General features: G+C 49.9%; 1 protein-coding gene across 1 annotated transcript in view; it reads right to left on the bottom strand.

The window, feature by feature from the left end:
• TSPAN2 (tetraspanin 2) overlaps positions 1 to 17,708 on the bottom strand; it is a 68,571-nt gene that overhangs the window by 37,001 nt on the left and 13,862 nt on the right. Inside the window, exons 2-5 of the mRNA XM_039249067.1 lie at positions 15,971 to 16,073; positions 2,778 to 2,875; positions 1,379 to 1,453; positions 6 to 104 (exon numbers count right to left, since the gene is read on the bottom strand). Coding sequence (XP_039104998.1) covers positions 6 to 104; positions 1,379 to 1,453; positions 2,778 to 2,875; positions 15,971 to 16,073 — 375 coding nt within the window. The remainder of the gene's footprint in view (positions 1 to 5; positions 105 to 1,378; positions 1,454 to 2,777; positions 2,876 to 15,970; positions 16,074 to 17,708) is intronic.

The following is a 17,708-nucleotide window of genomic DNA, read 5'->3' as shown; positions in this document are numbered from 1 at the left end:
CTTACTGTGGAGTGGAAGGTAATGAGCGTCCCATTTCCCTTTTCCCTGTCTTTCAGGTAATCATTATAAGCTTCTTCATACATGGTCTGGACATGCCGTATAGCCTGAAAAAATACCAGGAAAACTAAGGGAACCGTGACTGGGAAGTTTCAAACACTCCTCTTTCATCCAGGAAAGCCCCCTCTTCCTTACCTTTGGAAAACACAGCCTGTCCCTGTGTCTACCTGTGTTTTAAGTCAATTCTGCATTTATGGAAGAGATTATAGAGTCTGGAGTTTCTTGGATACTTCTGGAGATGGGAGGATAGACTAACCAAGAATAGCTTTCATAGACTAGAAGGATTTCTTTAAGTGGAGGTTCTCACACCTGAATGGCCATCAGCATCCACTGGGTGCCAGACTCGGGGGCTCACCCAGGAGATCTGACATACAGTGAGTGGGGACTTTCGCATTCTTGGTACCCTATGGGTTAAGAGTACTCAAGCCTATTCATGACATGGTTTGAAAGACGCTCATGACCAAGGAAAGCTATTTCTGCATATAAATATCATAGAAAACTTAGAGAATGCTTCTTCTGACATAAAGGCATGTGATCTGACATCCACAGAGATCTCATTAGATCCGATTCCTCCAACCTACAAATATAAGCAGCTACTTTAGAAACATTCCAAAGGAGGTGAAATTTACTTATTCTACATGTTTACCATTTTTTACATCTAAAATAAGTTCATAAACACAATATTGATAGCATATGAATTTACATGAAATACAGTAAACTTAAGATTCCATTCTTCCTCCTTTTCACTCCCCTCTTTCCCACGGTGTGTTTTAACCTTCTAAAAAGGCCATTTCCTCTGCGGATTCTACTGATAACCTACTTTGGACACCTACAGTTTGATCACAAGTCTAAAGAGACTGGCTTCACCAGCACACAGCAGGTCAGACTTCAGTCTTTGAGGATAATGTGGCCTCTTTCCAGGCCAAGCCCTACGGACAAATAGTAGTCTAACACGGGAAGAAAATGCATGTTCCTCTCCATCCCTCTTTCTCATGAATGCAATTTACCCCCTTTCCCCCATTATGAATAGGGTAATCTTAAACTAAGTATCCTTCAAAAAATCATAGACCCCTTCATAAATCTAATGAAAGCTATGAACTGTCTCCCCAGAAAAATGTGTGCATGTTACATGTATGCACACGCACACAGACACACGCACAGGTCTGCGCGGTATTTCCAGGTTAAGACCTTCTGCATCAACGATAAATGCAGGGGTTATTTAGTTTCGTAATACCATTGTGGGTGTAATAGTCTCATATCCTTTGCCATAAAGAAACACTTTAACCATCGTAAAAAGAAATTGTAAGTAATTTCTACTTACTACCCCCTTGCCTATAAAAGCAAACACTCCAGTGGTTACTTCGGCAGCAAAGATCACCAGGAGGCAGGTAAAGAACTGTAGAGGAGAGAAAACACTCACTTCATTAACTCAATACCTTGTCAATTTATTTGGCGTCTTTAATTCTAGTTCCATTTGGAAAACATGAGGCAAGTTCGAATTGATCTAGTAGGAAGCATTACTCCCATACTCCCCTGTAGCGTGTTTATGCATTCATTTGCTCATTAATTCATTCGGCAATTATTCACTGAGCATCTACTCTGCACCAGGCACTGTCCTTGGTACTGGGTATTCAACGGTGAGTAAGGTAAGATCCCAACGTCTCTGCGATCATGGGCCTCGTATCAGAAAATGATAAATCAGAAATAAATGATAAATGATATAAATATAAATGAGAAATCAGAAATATGATAAATGAGTAAAGCACTACAAGAAGGGAGTTAGATCATTTCAGACAGTGATAAAGAAATTTCACCACTTAGAACAGTGCCTGGCACCTACGCGCTCAATGAATTCTTGAACAAAAGAGATCCTATAAAGATATAAAACAAGGCCAAGAGATAGGGAGTGACTGGTGGGGCCTGGGGCCTGTGGGCTTTGAGGTTTCTCTGGGGGGTGGTGGTGAGGGGTGTCCTCCCACGCAGATCTCTGTTCCAGTCTCTAGGGTTGGCTCTATGTTCAGAGATCAGGGAAAGGCAGGCAGAAAGCAGGACTGAGGAAAGGAGTTAAGAGATCTTATGCAGCAAGAGATCAGAAGTGGCAGGAACGGTTAAAAAAATCAAAGATTGCAATGGGTAAGGAGAGACTGCCCCCTGAAATGGCTGTTTCGGACCCCTTATGATGGAGAAATATGAAATCTTTCTCTCTTCTGACCCCTCCTCCTTCTCCCTGTTTCTCTTAGATCACTCTGGCATTGGGTGTATACAGCAGTAACTGAAATTCGTTCTTTAAAAAAAAAAAGAAAAGAAAAGAAAAAAAAAAAAGACGCAGGCTGCTTGTTAAACCACAAGAGGGAGGTTTGGCTAAGTTACTGATCTCAAACAGCAATTCCTGTCTTGTAGGCAGCAGCACCTCCCTGGCTAGAGGACTCTTAGCTGCCTCCCTGTGAAGTAATCTTGAAAGAACAATCATAATTATCCCCTTACGATTATTGGGCACCTTTCTTTCCAAAACATCTTCACACTAATGACCTCATTTTTTTTTCATACTTCCCATATGAGGCCGGGACAAAGATTATATTATTCTTAAGCAAGAGATGGAGAAACGGAGACTCAGGGAGAGGAAGTGGGTGCCAAGGTCGCAGTGGGCCGGAGGAGCCGGCGCTGGAGGCCCATCTCCGGTGCCCCTCGCACCCGTTTCCCCCCCGCGGTGCCCCACTTACAGATCCGAGCACACACTGTGACTCCCGCATGGCTCCACAGCACCCGAAGAAGCCCACGGCCATCATCAGGGCCCCTGCTCCAACCAGCACGTACAGCCCTGCGGGGAAGAGGTCGGAGGGGGTACTGAGCACCCAGCAGCTCGCGCCCCTGCTGTGCCAGGTCCCCGCCGGGCAGAGCCTAGGCTGCTGACAATTTAACAGGGAGCACTCGGTGAGTGCTTGGGCAGAGTAGCATCAGCTGCCGACAGTGTAATGAGGAGCACTCGGTGAGCGCTGGCTGAGTGCGCACTTGAGGGAACCTGCACCAAGGTCCTGAGAGGGAGGGGCTACGGTTATCCCCTGTGAACGAAGTGATATTTACAGAGGTAGTGACCTACTCACTGTCACTTGGGGGACAAAGACTAGAAACTTGGTCCAAGTTCCACGACTCATGCTCTTAATCACCTCCACATGCCTCCTACCTGCCAGGCACTTTACTGTTCGGATTTCTACCTCCCCTGGGTGTTCCTCTCATTTGCGGGAAAGTGATGCAGTGAGTCCAGGGTGGTCTGGAGTCAGTGCGGAGCTGGGACACAAACCCATGCCTGTCTAGGAGCCCCTTGGGCCTGCATGGCGCTCTGGAATTAATGGCTGTCTCCATCACAGGAGAGGCTGAGGCTGACGGTCTGCCCATGCACAGATGAGGAAGCAGGGACAGGGTGGGACAGAGAGGGGGCTCTTCAGTCACTGAGAGGAAGACACAGAATAAGGCAGTCAAGTTTTGTGAGAATCACCGACTGTAGAGGGCATCACCATGTACACTGGACACACGGGAGGCCACAACGTTCCAAGAAGTAGCCGAGAGAGGAGGGGACACCGGCTAACACACACCAAATGCTATTACTAACACCATAGTAGCTACAGTTGTTAAGGGCTTATTTTTTCCAGGCACTGTTCTCAGCACCTGGCACAGACTTACTAATTTCATCTTCCTGAGGCAGGTACCATTGTCATATCCATTTTCTGGAGAAACTAGTCCCCGAAAGGTTAAGCGATTTGCTCAAGGAGAGGGAGCTGGGATAAAAATACCCATCTGCCTCTAAAGCTAGCTCGTCACCGCTAGCCTACGCTGCCCTGCCTCGCCGGTAATAACAGCAGCCTCGTTCCTGGCACTGATTCCACTTGCTCCTGAAGTCAAGCCACGGGAGCCGTTGTTCTCACAAGAGACAGAAAAGGACAGAAATGTTCTTGTTCGGAGAGAAATAAAGCCAAGCCCTTTCTTATTTCCTTTTCTGATCCGGAGATAAGTCAGAACACAATGTAGGGGCCTGGCACTTGACTTGCTTAGAGCGACGCTAATTGCCCTGATTTTATTTTTTTGCATTTTATTCATCTGAGTCACCTGGAAGCCACTCCCAGTGTCCGAAAGGGTGGGAGCCAGCTGGCACCCCACCTCTGTGGGGAAAGCCTGAGCCGGATGCCTCCGGGGGCCCCTCTCCGTGCTTTCGGTCATTTGTGGGCAAATCTGTCTGGTCCCTGACACAGACAGGGTGACACCCAGGAAATTCCACTTCCTGTAGCACCCCGGCTCTTCTCGGGGCTCTTGGGCCAGGGAAGTCCTGCCGATCCATGGTCCTGGGGCAGGTGTTTACTTATGTCCTGCTACCCCAGCTCTGCCACTTCCTCCCGTTTCCTTTCCACTAAAACAATGATTCCGTGCGGAATGGACGTGGGAATGAGAAATGATACCATGTTAAAGACAATACTGTTGTTGGTCCACTGCCCACAAACCTTACTATTTTAAAATTTTTATTTTTCAAAGCTCTTTCACTTCCATCATCTTACTGGCTTCTCAAGCCCATAAGGTAGGGCAAGTGTTCTATTTCTGTTTTGCCGACAGGGGTCGGAGAGGCATGATGGCTCCGGGCCGGACACAACCTCCTGAAAAAGACCACGGTGATGCGGCCACACTGTGCTCCGTTCCCTCCCAGATGGTCTCATGGGTGGACTGCCTTATATATTGATTTCCCATTTAAAATGTTCACTGTTGGGGCACCTGGTGGCTCTGTCGGCTGAGCATACTACTTGGGCTCAGGTCACAATCTCGAAGTTCGTGGGTTCGAGCCCCACATCGGGCTCGCTGCTGTCAGCGCAGAGCCCGCTCTGGATCCTCTGTCCCCCTGCCCCTCTTGTACTCTCTCTCTCTCTCTCCAAAAATAAACAAACATTAAAAAAATTTTTTTAATGGTCATGGTCTCCCCACTGCTACAAGATATAGTCTACAGATTCTGCTTAGAGTAACAGCCTAGGGACCGGGCCTACCTGGATCCTTACCTAGCCCATGCTCCGGCCACAGAGGAACTCACCGTGATCTGGCCCGGCCGGCTCTTTTCTACTTTGTGCTTCTGCAGGGTCTCCTATTTGTCTTTCTTTTTTTTTTTTTTTTTACAAATAGTTTATTGTCAAATTATTTTCCACATAACACTCAGTGCTCACCCCCAAAGCGCCCTCCTCCATGCCCATCCCTCCTCCCTCCCACATCCATCAGTCCTCAGTTTTTGTCAGCATTCAAGAGTCTCTCATGGTTTGCCTCTCTCCTTTTCCCCCACCATTTCCGCCCTTCTTCTCCCCCTTGTTCCTCCGTCAAGTTCCTCCTAATCCTCCTATACGTGCAAACATATGATATTTGTCCTTCTCTGCCTGACTTATTTCGCTCAGCATAACACCCTCAAGGTCCATCCATGTTGCTACACATGGCCAGATTTCATTGTTTCTCATTGCCATGTAGTATTCCATGGTATAGATAAACCACATCTTCTTGATCCATTCATCTGTTGATGGACACTTAGGCTCTTTCCATGTTTTAGCTATTGTGGAGAGTGCTGCTATGAACATTGGGGTACATGTGCTCCTATGCCTCAGCATTTCTGTATCCCTTGGGTAAATTCCTAGCAGTGCTATTGCTGGGTCATAAGGGAGTTCTATTGTTAGTTTCCTGAGGAACCTCCACACTGTTTTCCAGAGGGGCTGTACCAGTTTACATTCCCACCAACAGTGTAGGAGGGTGCCCGTTTCTCCACATCCTCGCCAGCATCTAGAGTTCTCTGATTTGCTCATTTTAGCCACTCTGACTGGCGTGAGGTGGTATCTCAGTGTGGTTTTGATTTGTATTTCCCTGATGAGGAGGGATGCTGAGCATCGTTTCATGTGTCTGTTGGCCATCTGGATGTCCTCTTTGGAGAAGTGTCTGTTCATGTCTTCTGCCCATTTCTTCACTGGGTTGTTTGTTTTTCGGGCGTGTAGTTTGGTGAGTTCCTTATAGATTCTGGATATTAACCCTTTATCTGATATGTCATTTGCAACTATCTTTTCCCATTCCGTTGGTTGCCTATTAGTTTTCTGGGTTGTCCTATTTGTCTTTCTTCTGTAGATTTTAAGTCCACAAGCAACCTTTAATCACCCTATCTAGACTACACCAGACACAAGGCAGAATTCCTGATCAGTGTTTGTTGGATGAGTGGATAAAGAATGAACAAATCAAATCTGAAGTTCTGGGCTGGCTGGCTGCCACTGCCCATCCTGGCTTAGAGATACATGTGAGGAATACATCTCAACCAACGTCCACAAAGCCGCCACAGGGCGGGCTCTCTCAAGGTCAGGCAGATGAGTGCACATCTGTATACCCTGAGAAAGGGTTCCCAAGAGGCTGGAATGTAGGAAAGAGGGGTGCCCCTGAAGAAGCTGGGGCACAGTGGACAGAGGCACAGGGGCCTGAGGAGGCCACAGCTGTTCTCCACTGCCAACAGGCTCCCTCGGTTTCTCGGGCAACAATCCTCTCCCTTCTGAAATGATGTGAGCTCCCCAAGAAAATCTGATTTGTATGGGAGTCCATCCTTAGGCTATCAGAGTCTAGAGCTCAGTAAAAACACCTTGAAACTGACCCAGCAGCTCCAAGTGCAAAGGCCTCTCCCCAGCAAACCTCAGTTTGGGTATGCATGGCCCACGTGACTCGGCCCAGTGCCTAATGAGCAGTGTTTGTTGGAGCTTAGGGGAAAATCAGAATTCTGTAGGCCTCCAGAAAGCAGTTCCCAGGCTGGTTGTAAAACTGCAAATCATGAGGCCATCCATGGCTTCCAGAGACCCCTTTATCCTTTTTCTGATCAATCCCTCAAAAAATAGCTGTTGAGGGGCACCTGGGTGGCTCAGTTGGTTAAGTGTCCGTCTTAGGGCTCAGGTCATGATCTCATGGTTCATAAGTTCGAGCCCTGTGTCGGACTCTCTGTTGACAGCTCAGAGCCTGGAGCCTGCTTCAGATTCTGTGTCTCCCTCTCTCTCTGCCCCTCCCTGGCTCATGCTCTGTCTCTCTCTCAAAACATAAACAAACATTAAAAAAAATAGCTATTGAATGAATACACTAATTGGCAGTCACATTTGAATTCCAAGATGGTTTCTGTAGAGCCCTTTCCCTCTCATGGCGTCTGGCGTGACAAGTCCATTACCTATTTCTTAAATCCCCCGTGCTTTCCAAGTCCTATTTCCCTTGATTTGAAAAAAGAGAGAGAAGACACCTTGAAACAGCATTTTTTTCATTAATAGCTGGGACGTGTGATACAAGTGCTCTTCCAGTGACACGCTGCCACCAAATCCCAGACAACCCCGTCGCTCGTTTCTTACATTTCAGATCTTCTTTTTAAACCAGAAGCGCCCTTTAGTTAACATGGAGAGGAGACAGTAACCTCCAAAAAGCTTTGTCGGCATCAAGTCATTTTAAAATGGCTCTCCCTTTCAGGGACTGTAGAGTGGTGTGGTCATCCATTTCAGAGGCTTTTTGGCAGCAGATGGTTTTACACACCTGGCTAATGACCATTTATCAACTAGACTATTGGATGGGACTCAGCTTATGGAAGGGAAAGCCTTGGGTTCTAGCTAAATAACAACAGCTCTCGGTTATCGCATACAGTTCTAAGTAGCTTAACACGTATTAGTCATGGGGTCACTCAGCACTAGAGGAACAAGTGCCACTTCCTGGTGCCTCAGCCTGCTCTGTGTGGCGTCTGCACTGTGAACTTGACAGGCACCATCTCAGGAATCAGCCGCTGACGAGCCTCAGTGCCATCAACTCTTGTCTCATTCTGACTACAGGGCACCTACACCATTCCTTTCTCTCTCCTTCCTTCTCGTATTGGCCCATGTAATTATGGCTCCCGCAGCTCCTTCCTTCATTGAGGAACACGATACCCTGCCCACACAAAGCAACAAGCCCACACGACAGGTACTGTGCGTAAGCACGCTCACGTGCTAAATCGCCTGGCACCATGAGGGATGTGGTGCTGGCCCTCCTCTGTCACAGCTGGGGAATCAGATACAGAACATTTAAGTCATTTCCCTGGGCCTGCACAGCTTGAGAGGGGCAAAACTGGAACTGAACTACGGGGTCTCCTCCAAAGTGCACCCCCCCCCAACTCCTACGGGGGCAATTCCAGAAGGAACAAAGAAGAACGGGGACTCGCAGCAGGAAGTCTGCTGTTTAATTCATAAATGTCAGGAGAGTTCGTTCTCCTTCCTTGAGAAAAGGGCCTGAGGAGTCTCTAGTGCCTGATGTCTGGGTTTTCCTGGAAAATACAGGGCCGGGAGCCAGAAATCCAGGCCTGTCAATGAGCTTTAGGTACCTCCTCTCCGTCCTCAGTTTTGTCATCTGCAGTATGGGAATAATGATCTAGCTTGTTGTGAACAGGCTTCGGAGAAATTGTCTCAACGATGTAAGCCACAGTGCATCTCTTCTGCAGCTACTACAGTGTCACAGACCACTGAAAACCAAGAAGTAAAAAAAAAAAAAAAAAATCAGCAGGGTGAGTCAGAGTTTTGAAAAGAGGCAGGCCGGCTCCTCAGCGTTCAGCACTGGAACCTTCTCCTTACACATTGTGTCCAGCCTGCAGTCAGAGCCAGGCTCCTGGACTCTGACTTCCACAGGGAGACCCAGCTGTCGTCAGCCAGCCTGTGAGCCTGGAGGTCTAAGGGGCTGCTGTCTGCGTAGGCAGCCCCTTCGTGGAGAAAACCCTCTGCTCACGGACATGACTCCAGGCACTGTGGCTCATGCCATCCGTCCAGGCTTCCAAGGGCTTCGGGGAAGCCCCCCACCCAGGCTCAGCACTCCTGATAAGAAGCCCCCCGCAGTGTCCGCCCCTCTGAGAGGCAGCCCTAGACACACTGCGACAGGCAGTCAGAGGGGCAGGTTGGCGGAGTTTGGAAGGCACAGGGTGGGAGAGCTTCCCCCTGGGGGGGCGGGGTCGGTGGAGAGAGAGCAGGAAGCCCCAGGCCACCCAAGCCTTTCTTGCGGCAGTTCCTCTCTTGCCAGGCTCCCCTCCGTCCATGTTAGCGGTCAGGGGACACACAGACTTCCCGCGTCAGCCTCCAGACCTCGGCCTGGACTCAGAGGATCCAGAGAAGGGGCAGCAGGTGGCTGTGTGACCGCCCTGACGCTTTGCCCGCGGCGCCAGCTCCCTCCAGGGCTCGCAGCTGGGTCCTCTGCACCCTGTCCCCGCCTCCCAGCAGGATGGATCTTTGTCACAGGAAGGGAACCTCTCTCCATCACAAGGAGGAAGAACCAGAGATGCCAGACAGGAAAGCACCCCCCCACCAAGACGGAGGAGGTTCTCCTAAAAAAGTGTGGCAGTCATCGGCCCAGAAGCAGGGAGCTAGCCCGCGTGTCCTTCCCTGGTCCCTCTTGGAGGGGATGGCCTCTGGGCCATGAGGCCCTGTTTCTTTAAGAACCACTTGAATGGGCCAAGCCCGTTCACCAAGGCTCTTTAAAAAAGGGGCAATAAGAGTTTGGTGGGCTGATGGCTCTAGAACTTACTCTGAAAAGAGAGCACACAGATTAGTGACTGGTACCCTGTGACATGAAGCGGGATTTCCCAAAAGCTGGGCCTGCTGCTTTTTAAAAGTCCTATCACCTCACACTGTTTGCTACGCAAGTCCATTAATGGGGTCTGGGTGTATTTTTCTCCTCGTTTTATTCCAACCGAGCAGGTATCTTTCTGATCTGGAAAGTTATTTATGGAGGAAAGAAGTATCGCCTTCTATAAACGTGGATTATATTGCTCCACTTATGAGAAATATCTGAAGTGAAGAAAAGGCATCTGACTTCTCAAGGCTTTTTACTGATGCCACTGACCAGAGAGGCAGCTTGGGGAAACACACAGGCAGACTTGGGTGCGGGCTGGGCCCTGTCACCAAGAGCTGGGACACCACTGGGGACTGCCAACCCTGTTGCTTTACCCACTGGCTTCTAGTTTCTTGATAGCACATTCCTCTGCACTTCAAGCACTGACCACGAACATCTCAGCCACGCAAGGGCAGACACAGTGAAGGAGTTCTTTTGAGGAAGGACTAAGGGTGGGCAGACCCCCATCCATGTCCCAGACCACCAAGAGCACACAAGACAGACCTCAGGCCCCACTTATAGGCTGTTGTTTTCCCTAGCCTGAATTCACTTCCTCCTCATCCCTGTGAGAGACCCAAACCTTCTCCGCTCGGTCCCTGGGGTCTGAGAGGGCTGCCTCGCCTCAGCCTCTAAGGCAGACATGAAGCCCAGGCCTCAACCAAAAAGCCCGTCCCAGGAACTGGTATGGGAGCAAGCATGGGCCCCAAGATTCCCAATGAGAGCAAGGCTCGGGACTCTGGTTGGAGCTGCTGGAAGGAAAGAAATATATACCCCCATTGCCAGTGTCACTCAGAAGATGGCACCTGCGGCTGTGAGCAGCCATGTTGTCATGTCAACTGGAAACCCGCCCAGGAATGGAGCCAAAGGGGAGCAGGGCTAAGAGACAGGTACGGGCTGGACTCTGACCGCCTCACCTGCACCCCCGAGAGGAGTACTAATCCTGGGCTTTTCAGTTTTGTGAGTGGAGAAATTTCTGTTTTGCTCAAGACAGTTGGAGTCAAGTCTGTGATTGGATTTTAAAGGAGTCCTGACAGAGATGTCCGTAAAGACAGGACGTTTTCTTGCATCTTGAGCAGTTCATATTGCTTTTGTTTTGAAAACAGGATCGTGGGGGCACCTGGGTGGCTCAGTCGGTGAAGTGTCCAACTTCGGCTCAGGTCATGACCTCAGTTTGTGAGTTCGAGCCCTGCGTGGGGCTCTGTGCTGACAGCTCGGAGCCTGGAGACTGCTTCGGATTCAGTGTCTCCCTCTCTCTGCCCCTCCCCCACTTGTCTCTGTCTCTCAAAAATAAAGGAAAAAAAAAAAGAAAGAAAACAGGATCAGAAATGTCTGTATGGCGCTACTTCACCCTCTTACTCAGCATAGAAATCTCCCGAATTCGGGGCGCCTGGGCGGCTTAGTCGGTTAAGTGTCCGACTTTCGCTTAGGTCATGATCTCGCGGTTTGTGGGTTCGGGCCCCGCGTCGGGCTCTGTGCTGACTGCCAGCTCAGAGCCTGGAACCTATTTCGGAGTCTGTGTCTCCCTCTCTCTCTGACCCTCCCCTGCTCGCTCTCTCTCTCTCCTAGAAATAAATAAAAATATAAAAAAAAAAAAGGCCTTACTTAAAAAAAAAAAAAAAAGAAATCTCCCAAATTGATAACCACTCCTTCCACTCCTTTAGGATTTTTGCCACGTTAGTGGTTACATACTGATGCAGAGGAAAGTTCGCTTTTATCCGTGGAAGTCTGCTCAACCTCTTTGGTTTACAAAAGCATTAAAAAGGTTCTCCTACGTTGGCCCCAAATGTACACCTGTGAAACTGTTGTCAGCACTTTGTTTCCGGGACAGTGCAGCCAGGATGCTCCCCAGACTGGCTTCTACCTCAGGTCCACATTCCCCCCACCCCGCCCCCTTCTCTCTGAGCAGGATCCCTTCCTTCTGTAACTCGAGTTCCCACTGAAAATCATGAATAATTACTACTAAGCTTGACTCTTCTATCACTAATATCTTCTGTCGTTTTGATCCTTTCTGTCCCTGACTTTAATAATAATGTTTAATCATGTTTCTTATCTTCCGGTCTCTTTCTTCACAGTTCCTACTGCTAACAACCGCCAAGGGTTATGTCCTATGTCTTTTTTTTTTTTTTTTTAATTTTTTTTTTTTTAATGTTTTATTTATTTCTAGGAGAGAGATAGAGACAGCATGAGCAGGGGAGGGTCAGAGAGAGAGGGAGTCACAGACTGAAACAGGCTCCAGGCTCTGAGCTGGCAGTCAGCACAGAGCCCGATGCGGGGCTCGAACCCACGAACCGCGAGATCATGACCCAAGCGAAAGTCGGACGCTTAACTAAGCCACCCAGGCGCCCCGGTTATGTCCTATGTCTATGTCAGTAATCCAGCATGTTCTTTTCTGTCTCCCCTCTCATTCCACCACTGCAAGAAAAATCTCTTTAAAATGATGCGCCGGGGCACCTGAGTGGCTCAGCTGGTTCAGCGTCCAGCTCTTGATCTCGGCTCAGGTCATGATCTCACAGTTCATGGCTTTGAGCCCTGCGTTGGGCTTTGCGCCGACAGCACGGATCCTGCTTAGGATTCTCTCCCTCTGTTTCTGACCCTCCCCTGCCTGTGCTCTCTCTCTCTCTCTCTCTTTCAAGATAAATAAACTTAGGGGCGCCTGGGTGGCTCAGTCGGTTAAGTGTCCAACTTTGGCTCAGGTCATGATCTCACAGTTCATGGGTTCGAATCCCGCGTCGGGCTCTGTGCTGACAGCTAGCTCAGAGCCTGAAGCCTGCTTCAGATTCTGTGTTTCCCTCTCTCTCTGACCCTCCCCTGCTCATGCTGTATCTCTCTCTCTCTCAGAAATAAAAAAATTAAAAAAAAAATGAATAAACACTAAAATTTTTTTAAAAAGGATAAGTAAACTTAAAAAAAATGCAGCGCCGGTCATCTCTCTCCCAAACCCTGAATTATTGCTCTAGTGCTTACCAAATTAATAAGTGTTGACACTCAGGGTCCTCTGTGATTGTCCTCCTCCCTCCCTGGCACTTCTCTTTTTTGTTTGTTTAACGTTTATTTATTTATTTGAGGGAGAGAAAGAGAGTGAGCGAGTGCATGAGCAGGGGAGGGGCAGAGAGAGAATCCCAAGAAGGCTCCGCACGGTCAGTGCAGAGTCCATCGTGGGGCTCGATCTCATGGACCATGAGATCATGACCTGAGCTGAAATCAAGAGTCAGACGCTTAACCGACTGAGCCACCAGGGCGCCCTCCCCTGGCACTTCGAATCCTACCACCCACCTTGCCCCAATTTGTTACAGACTCTGACGAGAGCTCTCTGTCCAGCCTGGGCTCTCTGATCACTGTCCCGTGGACGCACCTTGTGCACGCCTTGCACTACAGCCTTCGTTGTCCTCAGTTTGCTTCCATTTACAATTACAGTCTGGTCTCTCAAACCTAAATCAGATCCTTGCCTCACCATTTTAGAATGACCCCTGATGCAGCCACAGCAAATACCACTTGGCTGGCATTTACGCCCTAATTTCTATTAGAATTTAAGCTGTTAACTCTGTGAGTCTTTTCAAATAGATTACAAAGATACATGGGAGCAAGTACAATGTTCTCATCCTTTTTTGTGTGACTTCAGAGCCCAGGACTAAAGACGCGGATTGATATATCCACGAACGGGTTATGTATATATATATATATATTTTTTTTTTTCCCAAAAGGAGAAACCTCTAAAAACATGGAAGGAAGAGAGTGCATAACTTGAATGCATAACTGTGTTTGTATCAGCCCAAATATTTGATGAAATCCCCAAATTAAAACAGCCATGAAGGGATCACTAGACCAGATGCTTATCATCACTGAAAGGGAGACGGCTTTTGCTACATGTGTTTCCTATAACCCAGCCTGTCACGGTCTCTTAAAATGGCTTTTCTTCATGGTTGTTAAAGATTTCCAGTTCAAGCTCTGAAACTGCATTACAGAGACTTGCATCTGTCAACCTCAACCTTGGCGATGAGGTGGAAGGTTGCTGGGTCTCAGGCAGTTACTTATGGTGAAACACCTCGAAGGAGAATGTCTGCAGGTGAACTAGTAGAAGTTTCCCCATGATTTGGTTCTAGCAAAGGGCGGGCTCCTCCCCATCCACCTGAGGGCACAAATGCAGCTTCCAATGGGAAGTATTTAGAGTCCCCCCCCGCCCCCCGGCGAAGAGGAGATAAATAGTGGTCTCCAGCGCAAAGCCAAGAGCACATGAAGAGAAGACAGACCGAATGCTAATACCCTGAACATCCGCGTCCCTCGATTTCAGGAGCAAAAGATCTCCACTGTTTTACTGGGACGGATGTCACGTCAGCACGTCAGGTAACTACTGAATTCAGAGCAGGGAGAGAAAACATTGTTCACGCTGGGCATCAGCGATAGTTGGTTGGACGATCTAGGTTAGGAAGACTCCGGGAAGGGAGTATCCTGAACAATTAGCCCTCCCTTCCCCAGGCCAGGGAAGCGATGGGTAACCGCCTTGTGTTTGCCAGTGCTAATTCAGGGTCATGAGTAAGGCTCTCCCCACTTCAGTGTGTCTGAAACCAGGCTTCCAAGGCCTCCTTCAAGCAACCCTCTACCTTGTGGCTGTCCTGCCAGCCCCCAGTGCTTTCTCTCACTCCTTCTTCTCCTTTTGAAGTGGAGCTCAAAGTCATGAGCCTGAGATAAACAGTAGCATGTTCTTCTGACCCAGTCCTCCAGGCGGCTGTTAGAAGTTTCTCCTAAATCTGTGATGCTGGTTTAATGTGACTGTGCACATACGCCACCACTGCTCGCATGCAGAATCTTTTCTGTTTGTTTTTCAGTAGGCTCTATGCCCAATACGGGGCTCGAACTCATGACCCCGAGATCAAGAGCTGCCTGATCCACCGACTGAGCCAGCCAGGCGCCCCTTCTCACTTCTTAATTCTTACGTTGGTGCCACTCCCGCCCATCCCTGGGGGGGGGGGTGGTGGTGGCACAGGACAAGCATAGGCTGAGCCTTGTCCTGGGGCACGGGGGGCCTGCTCCGGGATGGAGAACGATTCCGAGGGGGTTTTCGGAGCCAGGAGTTCCTCAAGGAGAAATATGTTAAATGTGCACATGGGCTTTGGCGGGAAGCCTGTGTGCCACCACCTGGAAACCACGGGAGGGGCAAAGAGCGTTTCAGTGCTAAGCACGGTGGCTGATTCCTCCCTTCATCATTGTAACAAAACTCTGCTCTGTCGCGTGTCCGAGGCCCTCTGGGGCCCGCGCGGTACTGTCCTGGCCAGGAGCTGCAGGGGAGGTCTGCTGGGGGCCTCTTTAAGGGTCATGCGCTTTAGATGGAACTTCCTTTTTTTCTCTTTTGGAGGCTGCCGGACGAGGCTCTGACACATGGAGCCACAGCGCATTCTTTCACACCTGGGGGGAGGGTTCGGGGTGATCCGCGGACGGCCCGCAGAGAGCCTTGCTCCCCGATGACATGGTGGGACCCCGAACTAGCTCTGGAGACGCCCCATCGCCCCTCGCCTCTCCCCGCGTGGAGCCATTCCGATACACATTTTACATATTTACACTAATGTTTCTAAAATTAGCGTGCATAGTTTATGGGATGTCACGGCTGAGTCGGCAGCATTTCTTCTTCTCTGAAGTGGAACTTAATTGCGTGTTTTACAGAAGAGGCTGCATCTGGGGTTTGGTGAAACGTGGGGCGTCCTCGCCCTTACCCATCTTGCTCCGAGAAGTAACCTCCTGATTTGGCTGCCTTTGGCTGCCGTCTGCCCTCCCAGCCCTCATCCCTTCCCTCACCTCCCTGCGCCTCCAAACCTTGAGATGTCTCCTCATTCGGAACCCAGTCTCTCTTACAGACAATTTAAAATAGCAGATCACACCTAAAACCCGGACTTGGCAGGGACCCCGTCAGCCCTGGTGGACGCGGGGGTGACGGACTTTGGGGTGTGTCCACTTCATTCCGCGGGCAAGAGGGAGTTTTCAAATTCTTTGGAAATGAGCCGCGGCTGAGAGAAGCACAGCGCGACGGTCCTCCCACACGGCTCTTTCTGGGTTTTGATGAACCGCGGGAGGAGCGGGCAGGGTAGGGGTGCGCGGGTGCGCCTGCCATGACCACATGGCCCTGTACCCCCAGGGCCAGGTGGAGTCTGCAGGGGTCAGGTTTTGCCTCCTCACTACCCTGACCTGCGCCTCTCCCCCTCCCCCCCAGAAGTTCAGATGCAGGTTCTGCCCCAAGGCAGAAGGGGGTAGAGGGGACTCTGGTAAGGCTGGAGTCACTCACCCACGTAGAAATACTCCGGGGACTTGTCCTCCGATGAGAAGTCCTTCATGGTGCCCCCAAACCGAAACCATAGTCCAAAACCAATGACAGCGGACCCTGCCAGCTGAAGGGAAAGAACACTGGTTTTTCAGCGAATGGAAAGGGTTGGCGTTCACATAACCAGGGGGCGGGCTGGGGGCACAGGGTCCTGAGGCTGGATGAGGGTGTCTCCTTAGAAATCAGCTTGTCTGCCCTTCTGGTGACCTAGGGAAGGTGAAACAATGTGCTCAAAGCCTCTCGGGTCCCTGATGTGATCTCAGAACTGGGGGATCCTGATTCCAAGCCCGGAGTTCCCCCCATTCTGCCAGGCTGCTCGGTGGGGACCAGGCATACACAGCACAGCCCAGAGGCATCTCAAAAAGGATGTTCCAATAACAGTCTCCATGGAAGGCATCTGTCCACTGCCGTGCCGTCCCTCGCTGGGCACTCGGGACCTCCTCACCAACAGCACGGAGAGAGGGGACTGTCACCACAGCAAGCTGACCTCTAAGCCCTGGAAGAAACTCACTTTTCTAAACTTGAGAAAACACACCACCTCAGAACCCACCTCCAGCTCATGGGCACACAGTGCCCAGTGAGAAAGCGATTTTAGAGAGATCTAGAACCCTTTCTCCCCCAGGGCCTCTAGGATCTCAGTACTATTCCTGGGGACGGTTTTGCAGGCTGAGAGGGAGCTCGGCCGGGGTTTTTTTTGTTTTGTTTTGGATTTTTTTTTTTTTTGGTTGCTATTTTGAGTTTCCATGGAAAGTGAGAAAGGAAAAAATAATTTTCTGAAAAAGCAGGGTCTGTGTGCCGTGCGGCTCCCGGAGAGGCCGTGTGGCAGGCTGGCGGCTGGTAGAGTCATCGTCTGCTTCCTCCTAGCCCCTGAGGACTTCTGTGAGGCTGGGCATCGGCGCCAGGAGGCCTCCCTCTCTTCGCAGGACTGTCACACGGCCTGCTAGTCACAGACACCCATCTCGAATTGTGTCCTATCGGTCAATCACAACAGATGCTCGCTGCGTACCTCCTGGGCTAGAGGCACATGGGGAAGCAAGCGGGGAAGCAAGCACGTGTCAAGATCGCCTCCTGGGTCAGCCCAGCCCTCTAGTTGGGGAAGGGGGGCTAGCCTGTCACCAAGGTAACAGTTCAGAGGCTGCTCCTGCCCCCACAGCGAAGAGCACACACGCGTGCAACAGGATGGGATGCGGTCAGAGCAGTAGAGGTTTCCCAAGGCTAAAGGGTATCAAAGTCAGGGTCAGACCAGAGCCCTTTGTATACAGCGTCCCTCTATCCGCAGGGCTGGTGGTAAAGGACCTGGTGCTACCCTGTGGGGCTGTCTGGCTGGACTTCTGTAAGGACTCTGTCTTTCCCTTGTCCTCTCCCGGCTGCTTCCCTCTGTGGCCAGCTTTTCCAGAAGGGCAGGGGGAGTCAGCGGCTCTCCCAGCTGGACTCTCTCATGCGGAATAAGTAAAAGTTTCCAGTACTTAGGGGAAAGCACTAATTGGATAATGTGAGGGACAGCTCAAGGAGCTGGAGTCCGCCGGCTTTTTGCATGTTTAAAAGGGTAGCACGGCACGGAAAAACGTTGGAAGAAGTCATGCTAAAACATTCCGAGTATCTTTGAAGGTGGGATTACAGGTGGCTTTTTTTTTTTTCACTCTACCCTCTAAATTCTGTGCACTAAACACGTATTCCTCTTGTAAGTTTAAAAATGTTGTTT

This window comes from Hyaena hyaena, unplaced genomic scaffold, assembly GCF_003009895.1.
Source record: "Hyaena hyaena isolate Hyena2069 unplaced genomic scaffold, ASM300989v1 scaffold_330, whole genome shotgun sequence".
In the NCBI taxonomy this organism is placed as follows: Eukaryota; Metazoa; Chordata; class Mammalia; order Carnivora; family Hyaenidae; genus Hyaena; species Hyaena hyaena.
Note: the sequence above shows the minus strand (reverse complement) of the source record. Positions and strands in the feature narration are given on the sequence as shown.